Source organism: Carassius auratus, chromosome 32 (genome assembly GCF_003368295.1).
Source record: "Carassius auratus strain Wakin chromosome 32, ASM336829v1, whole genome shotgun sequence".
In the NCBI taxonomy this organism is placed as follows: Eukaryota; Metazoa; Chordata; class Actinopteri; order Cypriniformes; family Cyprinidae; genus Carassius; species Carassius auratus.
The window spans coordinates 29,019,883-29,032,349 of NC_039274.1; the positions used below are offsets into that span (position 1 = coordinate 29,019,883).

General features: G+C 36.8%; 1 protein-coding gene across 3 annotated transcripts; it reads left to right on the forward strand.

Annotated features, from left to right (window-relative positions):
- The first annotated feature begins 1,298 nt into the window (after nt 1-1,298).
- Nucleotides 1,299-5,507, forward strand: LOC113052028 (calcitonin gene-related peptide). Of its 3 annotated transcripts, none has more exons than XM_026216271.1 (5): nt 1,299-1,395; nt 2,128-2,219; nt 2,673-2,807; nt 4,116-4,301; nt 4,672-5,507. In XM_026216271.1, the coding sequence occupies exons 1-4, from the start codon at nt 1,393-1,395 to the stop codon at nt 4,273-4,275; spliced, it is 390 nt and encodes a 129-aa protein (XP_026072056.1). In that variant the 5' UTR covers nt 1,299-1,392; the 3' UTR covers nt 4,276-4,301; nt 4,672-5,507. The 3 variants fall into 3 exon arrangements, with proteins under 3 accessions (XP_026072056.1, XP_026072054.1, XP_026072055.1); XM_026216269.1 differs by having other exon boundaries at nt 3,400-4,301; nt 4,672-4,882; XM_026216270.1 differs by lacking the exon at nt 1,299-1,395 and adding an exon at nt 1,402-1,521 and having other exon boundaries at nt 3,400-4,301; nt 4,672-4,882.
- The last annotated feature ends 6,960 nt before the right edge of the window (nt 5,508-12,467 follow it).

The window sequence follows — 12,467 nt, forward strand, 5'->3', positions numbered from 1 at the left end:
CTGTTTGGTTCCCTCTGCAGGTGTTTAAACAGGTGTGCAGTCCAAAAGAGCTTTGTCGGACATCTCCTATAACAGCTGCTGTTAGCGATACTGTTCCTCAAATTAACTTAGGAAGTGTGTCATAGGCGAATGCCGCACATGAATGAATGTAATCCAAAAAGACATCATCTGCCTCGAAACAAAATGATTAACTGTCTTCTGAAATAACTTACACAAGGCCGGGTGGAGTGTGTGATGTCAAAGCATGACCAAATTTGAAAGGTTACAGTATCGACTCGGAAGTTTCACGCAGGAAAGGAAAACTTGCTGGCTTACTTTGTTTGCTTACTCACTGATCTATGGACATGGTGAGTCTCAGCAAAGTGTTCCTCTAGCGGAAATGGCCCTTCATTAGGCAGAAGGAGTTCATCACGTGTGCAAGTGCAGTTTGCGTCTGTAGCAGGGGTCCCTGGTCCTGTCACGTTGCCCAGATTTACTGATTCCGTCACTGGCGAGGCTTTGGGTTCGATATCACTAAAAGGCTCATCCAGACTAATGGGGTTCCTATGTGACGCAAACACTGTCTCTTAGTGGAAATGGTTTATTAGCCCATAGCCAATAAAGAAGAGGAGTTAGATGATGCCTCAAGACAAAGAGTCCTGTAATTGGCAGGCTAAGACAGCAGGCTTGTTATGGTCTTAACCTTTTTGATTCTGACAAAGGGTCACATCATCACGGAAACTCAAATAAGGACAAGAGCAATGTTGCAATTGATCACACACATGATTACAGCACACACAGTGAAAGGGTATTTGAGTTTGTTTTCCGCCATCAGCATTTGTCTTGCACGTAATTTGAAATGGATTTATGGAAATGTCACACATAAGCCTTGTGTCTTTTCCTCTCGGTTCTTTAAGTATGTAACCATAACAGTTTGGTACATATGCTTTACTCGAGGTTTTCTGAACAGTTATCATAATAAAAAAAAGAATAAAAAATATAAACAATAAGCATTATGCAAAATCTGTTTGTGTAATAGTGCCATATAACATACAGTATGTAAAGATACAATGCTAGACAGACAGAGAGAAATAGATAGATAGGTAGATCACAACCAACAGTTTTGCATCAGGTTGGAAAAAAGAATTATCAAAATGGAAAAACAGGTAATAGACTTTCTCTAAATAGTTTACTTAATTTACTTTTCCAAACGATACTGAATTTTGCTGATCACTGGTGAATTTTTGTGAATGGAGCAGTTTGGGATTGAAAAATGACGTCATTGGTGTGACACGCTCTTTGTCATTTTCCAGAAGCCCGAAGACAATCTGATTGGTTGGATGAGGGAGCAGTGAGCTCTGGTTGGCTGCTGGAGAGTCATTAAACACCCACACTGTCAACAGTGAGATCCACATGGTGGGTATATAGGCAGCTGTATTGTAGCTTAATTCAACAGACTCAAAATTTAGTCAAGTTGAAATATCCCCTCTATTTTGGGACCACTCTTTTCTATATCTATTGCACGAAACTGAACATCTCAAGGTAAGTAACAACTATTTATAGTTAGAAACATTATAGATGTGCCATTCTTTTTATAATTCTAAATATACTGTGCTATAGACGTGTGTAAATGAACTAAATAAAATGTTAGGGAGTGCTTAATGGTATATACATTACTCTTGCCTCTGTAGTTGCACAGAAATGCTTGCTCAATGGATTTTTTTCAAGGAGAATTGGATGGCTTCTTAGACCTGGCTGTGGATGCAGAGACAGCAGCTCATTACACTAATGCACAGGGTCCTGCTGGAAGGGAAATCATCAGACTAATATCTTTAATGCTGAAGTTATAGCATAGTGCCTGACAGTAGGAGAGGTCTGCACCATCCACGCAAGCGCTGGCTCTTCTGCAGCAAACAGGACTTTTCAAATATTTTCTTTTTTACTTATCAAGCTTGGTCAGTGACATTGAAAAGAGGGAGAAGTTTGAGGGGAATAAAAAACAGATAGATTAATAGATAGGAAGAAGAGCAAATTTTCAGCTAAAAATACAAAAAACTTATTTTCACCTTACTAGTAAGGGCTTCACCAAAGTTTGTAATTTTTTCAGTCTGTTTTTAAACTATCTAATGATGAAATGTTTCACCACAGGGGACCATGGTTATGTTGAAGATCTCCGCTTTCCTTGTTGCCTACGCTCTGATTATTTGCCAGATGTACAGCTCTAATGCAGCTCCTGCCAGGTGAGGAGGAATTTATAAGAAACATATTACCATGTTGATAAATGCTTAAAGGGCATTGTTTTTCCTTTGATAATTCCTTAAATTAGCTAAAATATTTGTAAGTGAAATTGGTGCTTTGGTAAAGTCTTTCAGACGGTGGCAAGACAGCATATGTTTTCATTAGAGGTTGCGGCATCATAGACTATCCTTCTTCTGATTACATCAGATGAATCCCGGCCAAACCCACTCTGCTTACGACAGTATTGATCGGGTGATAAATCTTAATTTGGCAACTGGACAGCTTTTAAGTGCCGTACTCTTAGCAGATTGTTTTGATTATGTTTAAGATTTGATGTAGCAAGCAAAAAGTGCTTTTATCATACAAAAAAAAAAAAAAAAAAAAAAAAAAAACCTCACACAAACCGTTTGCATAGTTCTCTAAGATACGATAATCACAAAGACGTTGCATTGCAGGCCTGAACTGGAATCATCACCAGATCGTACTACACTTACTGACTATGAAGCGAGAAGATTGCTGCACGCAGTCGTCAAAGAATACATGCAGATGACTGCGGAGGACATGGAGCAACAAGCTGCTGAGGAAAACAGGTACCAATCCCATAGTACTTCTCGAATAATTTCAAACACAATCTGTTGAATAATTTAGCGAGTGTGCACTGATTTGTTTCTTTTATTTAAGAAAGTAAGCCCGAAATTTCCTTCAACATGAGAGCAATACCTCCTTAATGTCGAGTGTACTTGTACTTGTTGTATATGGCAGGTATGTGATGAATTTCTGTACAGATAATGGGGATACATATTTTATATGTTCTAAGATGCAGAGTCCTCTGCCAATTAATTCTCTGCATGTAACTTTATTTATCCATCAGATTTATAAGAAGTTGACTGTTTGTAAATGCCTGTTTGCTCTTAATGCATGAAAATAAGTATCTCAAATGGCATGGAAGGAAGCATGATCTGAAAACGTGAGGAAATGCCTGCATGATATGCTCAAGTAAAGACATGGAAAGTGCAGCAGAAATGAATTATTGAAGCATGATTTGTTTTACGAGACAGCCGTGCGAGGAAGCATGTCAACATGCATCCTGTCATCATGTCTATCCCGTATGTGAACAGAATGAATGCTCTTGCATGTCTACGTGTCTATGAGTTTTTCTGCATGTGGTCTGTTTCCTCACAGCTTGGGTAGACCGGTGTCCAAGCGCTGCTCCAGCCTCAGCACTTGCGTGCTGGGGAAACTGTCCCAGGAGCTGCACAAACTGCAGACATATCCACGCACCAATGTAGGAGCGGGTACGCCGGGCAAGAAGCGCAGCCTGGAAGAGAGTGATGTGTTGGCTGGATACGGAGAGGCGCTCAATCCTGTCTAATCGGCAGCGGCTGTAAACCCATGCTAGGCCCTGATATGCGAGTGCATGTGGAAGTTTGCTTGCCTGATTGACTTGAAAGAACATTTTTTTCTACTTTCTTTGGCAGAGTAGCTATTATCAGACAGACTCTGTTCCACTAATTTTATATAGTCACTGGATCTATTTGGGTTATATAACTGATTCATGGATTTGGGGGGCTCTCATTGGTAGATAGGGCATAACCATGAGCTTTTTTTTAACCCACAGCAAAATTCCTGTCGTGTGTGATTTGACTTTGTTCTTGATCTAATAAAGATATTTTTAGAAGGATATCTTTCTTGCTTGTTGTTTAAAGCTCAGAAATGAGCAACCATTTTAGCTTGATAAAAATAACACATAATCAGGCATAAGTACCCGTTTTAGGTAAGATATATTACTGCTTTGTCAAATATATTTAAAACATACATTTTCCACATTTCAAATTCTTAATATGTTGCCTTCATTTCTTCAATGAATATTTCAATTCCCAATATTTTTCCCTCTTTAGTGTTACGACACAGAAGAGAGCTTGTAACACGGCCACATGTGTGACCCATCGCCTGGCAGACTTCCTGAGTCGCTCAGGGGGAATTGGAAGCAGCAAATTTGTCCCCACAAACGTGGGCTCCCAGGCGTTTGGCAGACGAAGGAGGCTCAGTCAGGAGTAATCAACAGAAAGGGTCTTACTGGAATGGTATGTGAATAGTTTAGCAAGCTTCTCGTTTCTTTTTAAGAGTCAGATTCATCTCATTCATTTTATGTGAACCGCAACCCAGCTAATCTGGTCATGACAATTGTCAGAATTATTGAGTTTTATGTTAGAAGGATTACATTTATGTTCATGTGACAATGAACATATATATATATATATATATATATCTTTATATGTAAAATAAGATAAGAAATTTCACTTTTGCACAATTTTATTCGTATCTTCTAACTTCCCTCATTATTATGTTGATATTGTAGTTACAGTATAAATTTTAAATGCAAAAAACAAAAGCATTTCCATAACTGGTGTCACATACAATGACGATAACATCTTAAATAACATATTTCTACAGGTCAGCAGTCTACACGTGCACAGTTCTTCTTTGGTTGCTGTCAATAAAAGAGAAAGCATCATGTCCACATTATGACTCCTGGGAATGGAAACTTCTCATTTTCATCTGAATGGACTCCAGTTGATAGCACTGATCGTTTCCATCCAGCCAGACATTATAACTGCTTTTTATTTTTTATTTTTTGTCTCTTCCATGAAGCAACATAAATAAAAAAAAAAAAGAAAAAGAAAAGAGAAAGCGGTGATCAATAACCAACATTTTTCTACTCATTTGGATCCGAGGAAGAGCATTGCTTCATTCTTTCCTCTCAGCAGACAGCACACTCCGTATGTACAGTCTGGTTTGGCCCATGTTCCTTTAATGTGTCTCAGCACATTACAGTATTTTGGGGATCATATTAAAGCAGTGCCTCATAAAAAGGCTTCCCTGAATATGGATGTGTCTTGTGCCTTGATGTAACACACTTTACATGCCGCTGTTGTACAGTATGTTTGAATTAAAGGAAGGAGGTACTACCACTGAATTACAAATTGTAACAATTGTGAATCTGAGCAAGATTAAAATGTATTTTAGATACATAAGGTTTGGGGTACTTGATTTATTGACTGACTGGTTGTTTTAGTAATTGGTCTGCATCTTGCATTTCTGATACAATAATCATGATTAAATGATGATCACAAGGTTCAACATTATTCTCCATCTGTGACTGTCCAGTTGTTCTGTAATGCAGGTCATAATGTCCCATGAAGCACTGAAATAGTGGAAGTGTCAAATTAAGAAGTCCAGCTTTTAAACCAACCCATACTCAATGTATATCCATTCATGAAAACACAATATCCGACAAAACAAACAGAAGAAAACCTTATTAAAAAAATTTATATATATATATATATATATATATACATATATAAATTGATCTTATTTCTATATCTGAATAGTAGTAGCACTGTTCTAGGAATAATGGAGTCTTCGCATCATTGCATTGTGTTTTGTAGCCCCAAAGACATGCTTTATTTGTTCTTATTTGGTCCTCTGTGCATATTACAGTGACAGCAGTCATTCTGCATAAACCCTTTTGGGAGCCGTTTGTCATGATTGTGTTTTTCAATGGCTAATTGTCCTGCTGGTCTCCCAACAGTGGCTCCCCCATGAAAACTTGTTTACAGGCAAATCAATTTCCCAAAGTGCATGTAAAACGGCCTTTTTTTTTGGTGTCACTTAGAGGGAGCAGAGAGACCGGTTATTCCTTATTAAGGTGAACCGGTCTTTATATTCACTGACACAATCGAGGTCTTTTGAAATCTTTCTGATCTCGATGCAGGAGTAACATGTTTAAAGAAGTAATTACATACACCATACAGCATCTCGTTCTGCAACTATTTGAGCAAATTATATTCAATCATTTACCCAATGACATTTTATATGTTCTAAATGAGAATAAAAGACCACAATGTGAATGATTCATTTTCATTCACATAATCTCATTAATGAGCTCGTTCTAATCACTAAAACCACTCATCCGAGTTTCCCATCACAACCTTCTCAACAATCCTGACGGCAAGTGCTTTCTTGTGTCCTTAAACAGTTCAAATGGATCCCATCCAGTTAGATGCTTTGTTAATTAACCTCTTTGCCCTCATAGTAGTAGTGAGTCATTTCATATTGCAGTGGCTCTGCTGCTCGGCCCATTCCTCTCTGCTAATAAGGAGAGATTGTAAGTTCCTGTGCCTCTGAGAGGCAGGGTTTCTCTGAGAGCCAGCCAGTCAATTAATCTTTATCTGCAAACTTTTACATTACATTACTCTTACCACTGCACAAATTTCATTGTCATTACTTATGACATATTTCACAAAGCAAACAAAGAAGGAAATGCAACAATTGCATTAACATAAGAATCAGTAACTAAACACTCCTGGCATTGAATTAGATGTATTACTTTTATTGCTTTAAGTAACAGTCTTTTATCAGCAATGAAAACAGATGGACAGTTATTTTTGATGCTTAAGAACACAATAATAAAAAAAATTATAATAAAAACAGGTATTTGCTAATTGAGTGGCGTAATTGAGTATGGAAGTGTGATGATTTTGCCACAGTAAGATGTCATTAAGTAAATTGATTACAAGCCTCCTGTGCTGTACATCCAACTTAAAAGGAAGGGACAGATCTAAATGAAATACATCAACACATGGAGCTAAATAAAGCATCCTGTGCTTTAGAGTCTGGATTAGTAAGTGTATGGCAGTCAGCCAGTCACTTCACCTATGACAAATACTGTTTAAACATGCTGGCTAAAATGCTAAGCAGTTTACAAGTGAAGAACTAGGTTTCTAGAATGAAGCAAGAAAGTATCCTGCACCTTTAACTAGCCAGTCAATTACTGTTTAACAGTATCTGTCAAAACAATTCAACATATATTATGTGGCCTTTTTAAATAACAGAACAAGCATCAACATATTGTACACTGGAAAAAAAAAAGAGAAAAAGATATTGAAACAATTTTCCACAAATTTGTATTAAATTTCACAAAAACAAGAAATTGAATTAAATGTCAAATTTTGGAAACAAAAAAACAAGCAAAAACATTTTAAGCGATCGTTCACCCAAAAAGAAAAATTCTGTCATCATTTACATTACATCTTTTAAATAATATAATAAATAAAAAGAAAACCGATATAATAGAAAAAGAATACAGCAAGCTAGTGTTAGAGGTCTTTTTTTGCTTTTGGTAATTGTATAATAAGTGAAAAGAAAATAGATAGAATACAAAAAGATTAGAAAGCTAGTATATATATATATATATATATGCTCATTAAGAATTAATATTGCTGACGCGTTCTGGATTAATTGTAAAGATTTATTAGAAGTGGCTGGAAGACCTGCCAAGAGATCATTGAAATAGTCCAGTCTGGACAGAACAAGAGCTTGACCAAGGAGTTGTGCAGCATGATCCGAAAGAAAGGGCTGATCTTCTTGATGTTGAATAAAGCAAATCTGCAGGACCGGACAGTTTTAGTGGTCTGAGAAAGTCACCTGATCATCTATCATAACTCCTAGGTTTCTGCCTGTTTCTGAGGGAGTTATGGTTTGGCCTAACTGGATGGTGAAATTGTGATGAAACTATGGGTTTGCTGAAACTTTAACCTTTTACCACTTTAACCAGACTAAATAAGATCTTTAACACTACAATAATTATATCTGCACTGTTTACTTCACTGGTTTGCACTCTATCTGCCTTGTGCTGCTTTACTTATCTTTCTTTTTACATGACCTATTTGTATAGTTGTACTTTATATTTTATTATTTCATTATTTATATTTAATGTTCTACTGTTAGTATTATCTCTACGCACCAAGGGTCTGAGACTAACGCAATTTCAATTCTCTGTATGTATGTACTGTAAATGCGGAAGAATTGACAATAAAGCAGATTTAACTTGACTTGAACCACAAGCAGATCTGTCTTGGCAAGGTTGACTTGAAGGTGATGGTCCTACATCCAGCAAGAAAAGTCTGTTAGACAAGCTAAGCTGCGATCAGCTACCGTCGGATCATCAGGATGGAATGAGAGGTAAGAGTTGAGTGTCATCAGCATAGCAGTGGTATGAAAAGCCATGTTTTTGAATGACAGAACCTAATGATGCGATGTAGACGAAGAAGAGAAAAGGTCCAAGAACTGAGCCCTGAGGCACCCCAGTAGTTAGATGTTGTGACTTGGACACCTCACATCTCCTAGATACTTTGAAGGACCTATCTGATAGGTAAGACTCAAACCACTGGAGTGCGGTTCCTGAGATGCCCTTTGCCAGTAGGGTTGATAGGAGGATCTGGTGGTTAACCGTGTCAAAATCAGCAGACAGATTTTGAAGGTTTGGATTCTTCTCTTGCCAGTCTTAGGCCTTCAAGACGTGCTTGACAGATTGTGGTGTGGAAAATTGAGCACTGATGTTTTTTATTTATAAATGAAAAATGTGGCAAAGTCGTCAGCTATTAATTAAAGTTGATGCAGCAGGGGGAGGAGGACAAAGGAGCGAGGAAAATATTTTTAAAAACATGCAAGAGTTAGACGAATTGTTAATTTTGTTATGGTAGTATGCCCTTTTAGCAGTAGAGAAGGAACATTAGCAGAGAAGGAAGAGAGGAGTGACATACACATTAAGGTCAGTAGTATTTTTGGATTTGCGCCACACCCTTTCAGCAGCTCTAAGCTTGGAACGATCTTCGCGTAAAAAATCAGATAACCAAGGGGCAGAAGGGGTGGCCTGGAAGACAAGGGGCAAATAGTGTCTAAACAAGATGTAAGAACGGAGCAGAAAGTATCAGTAGCACTGTTAGCATCAAAAGATGTTAACAGTTTAAGGGAAGGAAGCGAAGATGAAACCATAGCAGATTAGGTTACATAGAAAAATTGCATGTGGAGGGATAAGTGATGTGTCAGCAACCATGTTGAGGTTAAGAGTCAGGAGGAAGTGATCCGAGGTGTGCAGTGGAGTAACCAGCACATAATTAGTGGAGCAGTGTCATGTGTAAATAAGGTCCAGTTGGTTGCCTGATTTGTGAGTACAGTAGCTGTAGTTGACACTCAGTTGAGATCAAAAGATATAAGCAGAGATAAAAAAACAAAAAACAAAAAAAAACATTGAAGTCAATGGCATCCTCCAACTGTTTGATTTCCAGAAATCTTTAAATTATCATCTATGTTCAACATAAAAAACAACTCATACAGGTTTGGAGCGACCTGAGGGTGAGTAAATGATGACAGAATTTTTCCTTTTTTTTGGGTGAACTATCCCTTTAAATAGTATCTTCTTGTAAAATGCACTCCAATAATCTTGAAACCCTTTTTTTTTTTTTTTTTTTTAAATTTATTTTTTATTTACAGTTTATGATAACACTATGCTTATATCATTTCATTATTTTTAAAAAGTATTTTTAAATGAGGGCTGACATTAATTGATTTTTTTCTGCATAGGTGATCTCAGTTGAATATTTATTTTTTTATTATGGAGAGCTGTACGGGGCGGTTCTGTGCGCTGTCACATTCGGTAATGCTCTTTACTGTAAAAAGCAATTGCTTTAATTGAAGGCAAAATGACGCACATCTGCTAATGAGATCAATGGCAGAATATATAAACATGATATTTACCAAGCCTCTCACCTTCATTGGAACACAAAAAGCCTAAAGAAAAAAAAATCAATTCTTTCCACATCACTCTCTTGTGGTCTCTGTTTATGGAAGATGAAATGGCCATTTTGGCCCCAAACCAGGGAAAAGATGGTTGTCTGCAATCTCACAGGAGATCCTATTCTACCTCGATCGAACAATACAATTTAATAGCCTGCTTCAAAATGAATAATCCTTTTCTTTAATGACTACTCTGTCATGACATCTTCACACCTGTGAAGATGACAAAAGTAACTAAGCTACTTTAAATTGCCCCCCCCCCCCATTAATTAATTGTACTTATTTAGATGAATGATAATGAGTTGGACTGAATTATAAAAGAAAAGAAAAAGCTACAAATAGTTAAATAAATAAAAAAAAAACATTAATGTTAGTTCACAATTTTAATAACATTTTACTTTTGTAAAATGTGTGTAATAGGAATGACTATGTTTTACACAGATGACCACAAAGTGATGGCAGCTGAGTTTATAAATAAGACATAAAAAATATTCAGTTACATGAACCAATCTGCACATTGTTTCATTGCTTTCACTTTGGCAAAGTTATGCATGGTTGAAATCTTGAGCCATGAAATCGGTGAACTGACGCCCACTTTATTCGGTCGAGAACAGTTTGCATTCGATTATCAATAATCCGTGAAATTGAGGTTGCATTGAGATGAATGAGCAAAGCGTAAGCTGCAATCATAATTTACTTGTGAGGGCGGGAAGCGTCTAATCAAAACCTGAATTTCTTATTAAAATTCCAATATTAATGATGCATTCTTGCTGTGAAACTACTCAAGAGAGATAAATCCTCGTCTATAAAAACTGGTCATTTTTAAAGACATCAGCTGAAACTGAGAGAGTGCTCAGGGTAAAGCAATCTCTAAATCATAATGTTTAGAATGATGGACACTTAAGTAACTGAGAATATTATATATTTTATTTATAAAAAAATCATAGTACAGGATGGAAACACCTTCATTTGACAACAATCTCAATAATTTCTTGTAATTGCACAAAGGTAAAAAGGAATTTTGTACCATACTTTACAAAAATGTTGAGTTTTAACGGGCTCCACTTTAATTTCATCCACAAAATATTTGCCAGTTATGTTTTGGAATATTATGTTGTGGGGTGGGGGGGCTCTGACCAACCCCTTCAATCTCATCTCATTGATCGGCCTCCAAGTTAGACGACTCCTTAGTCAACAAGAAGGGATTCATCTACTTTTCCCACCCAACACTGTGAATGTTTACATGGTGTGCCCAATGAAGACATGGTATTATTGATTAACATTGATTTCCATTTGTGCACACTGTTTTTGCTGCTTGCAAAATTTCTGCTTATGCAGAAATCCCTCCAGGTAAATCCTAAAGGCTCACATACTTTTCCCAACAGCGAATAATACAAAAAAGGGACAAATCCATAGTGTCTTAACATTTTCCTACAAAAACTGCATTCACTCTGTGGACAACAGTGCACTTTATCTGATACGAGCCTGAAATCTCACAATCGATTAGCTCACCAGTCTTTGAACTATATATTTGATAAGCGTCTTCCAGGGTCGTCATTTATGCCATCCATCCATCCCAAGATCAATAGTGTGCACTTGCATTAGAGACACTGTATAGCACCAAGTAGACTGACCATATGGAATCATAAAGAGCAGCCCGCATTGTCAGATCAATAATGTATATTTTTTAAAGAATTATGCTTCTCTGAGGATGATTCACACTACATTTAAGAGGACTGCAAATGTCAATGACTTTTAAAAGTCTCCAAAAAAGAACCCAACAACTTCATTTTGACCCAATAAATGACAGATGGTTGTGTATCCATCTCTTCCTGAAAGTAAGCACTGTTCCATCAGGTTGTCATGGTAGTGTAGGAAACAACTACAACAAACACCACACCTGCTGTCAGTTTGGTAAAAAAGGAAAATGGTCAATAAATCTTGAAAATATGTGTGCACCCAAATGATCAAATTACTATGCAGATTTAGTTTTAAATGTACTGACACTGTAACTCTAACATCCATGTTGTTCTTAAGCATTCAGTTCCGTCCCAATAAAACATGAAAAAAAAAAAAAAATGCCCAACGTAATTTAATAAACCTAACTAATGTTAAAACATTTAGTACAAAAGTTAATTAAACATATTTTACATAGCCTATTTCAATCAAATGCAATGTATCTTTTAGCGCCCTGAAAACTCAAACTAAACAACTCATACTTACAAAATTTGGCAGAAAACCAATAGATAGATATCACACTTAAAGTTGATTTAAATTAGCCTACGTTTACCTTGTTCAGTTAAACCGGCCATTTACTGCCGTCTAATGAAACACAACTAAAACGACTAATTAGAAAGTTCGTTTTGTACACGATTTAATCATCATGTCCCGAACTGGTATACTTTAAATTAATGATTTCTGTTTTGCCATTTTCTAGAAATAGTACTGAAAAAAAAAACCCATCATGTTCAAGACAGATTCTGAAGATGATTTAATTTGCCCAATGTGTCCACATTTACTTTTGTGCAAGTTTTGTACAATAGCACCACCGTGCGGCTGAATCAGGATCAACCGATTATTGTTTCATCGCAGTAGAGGGCGCACAGTCTAAT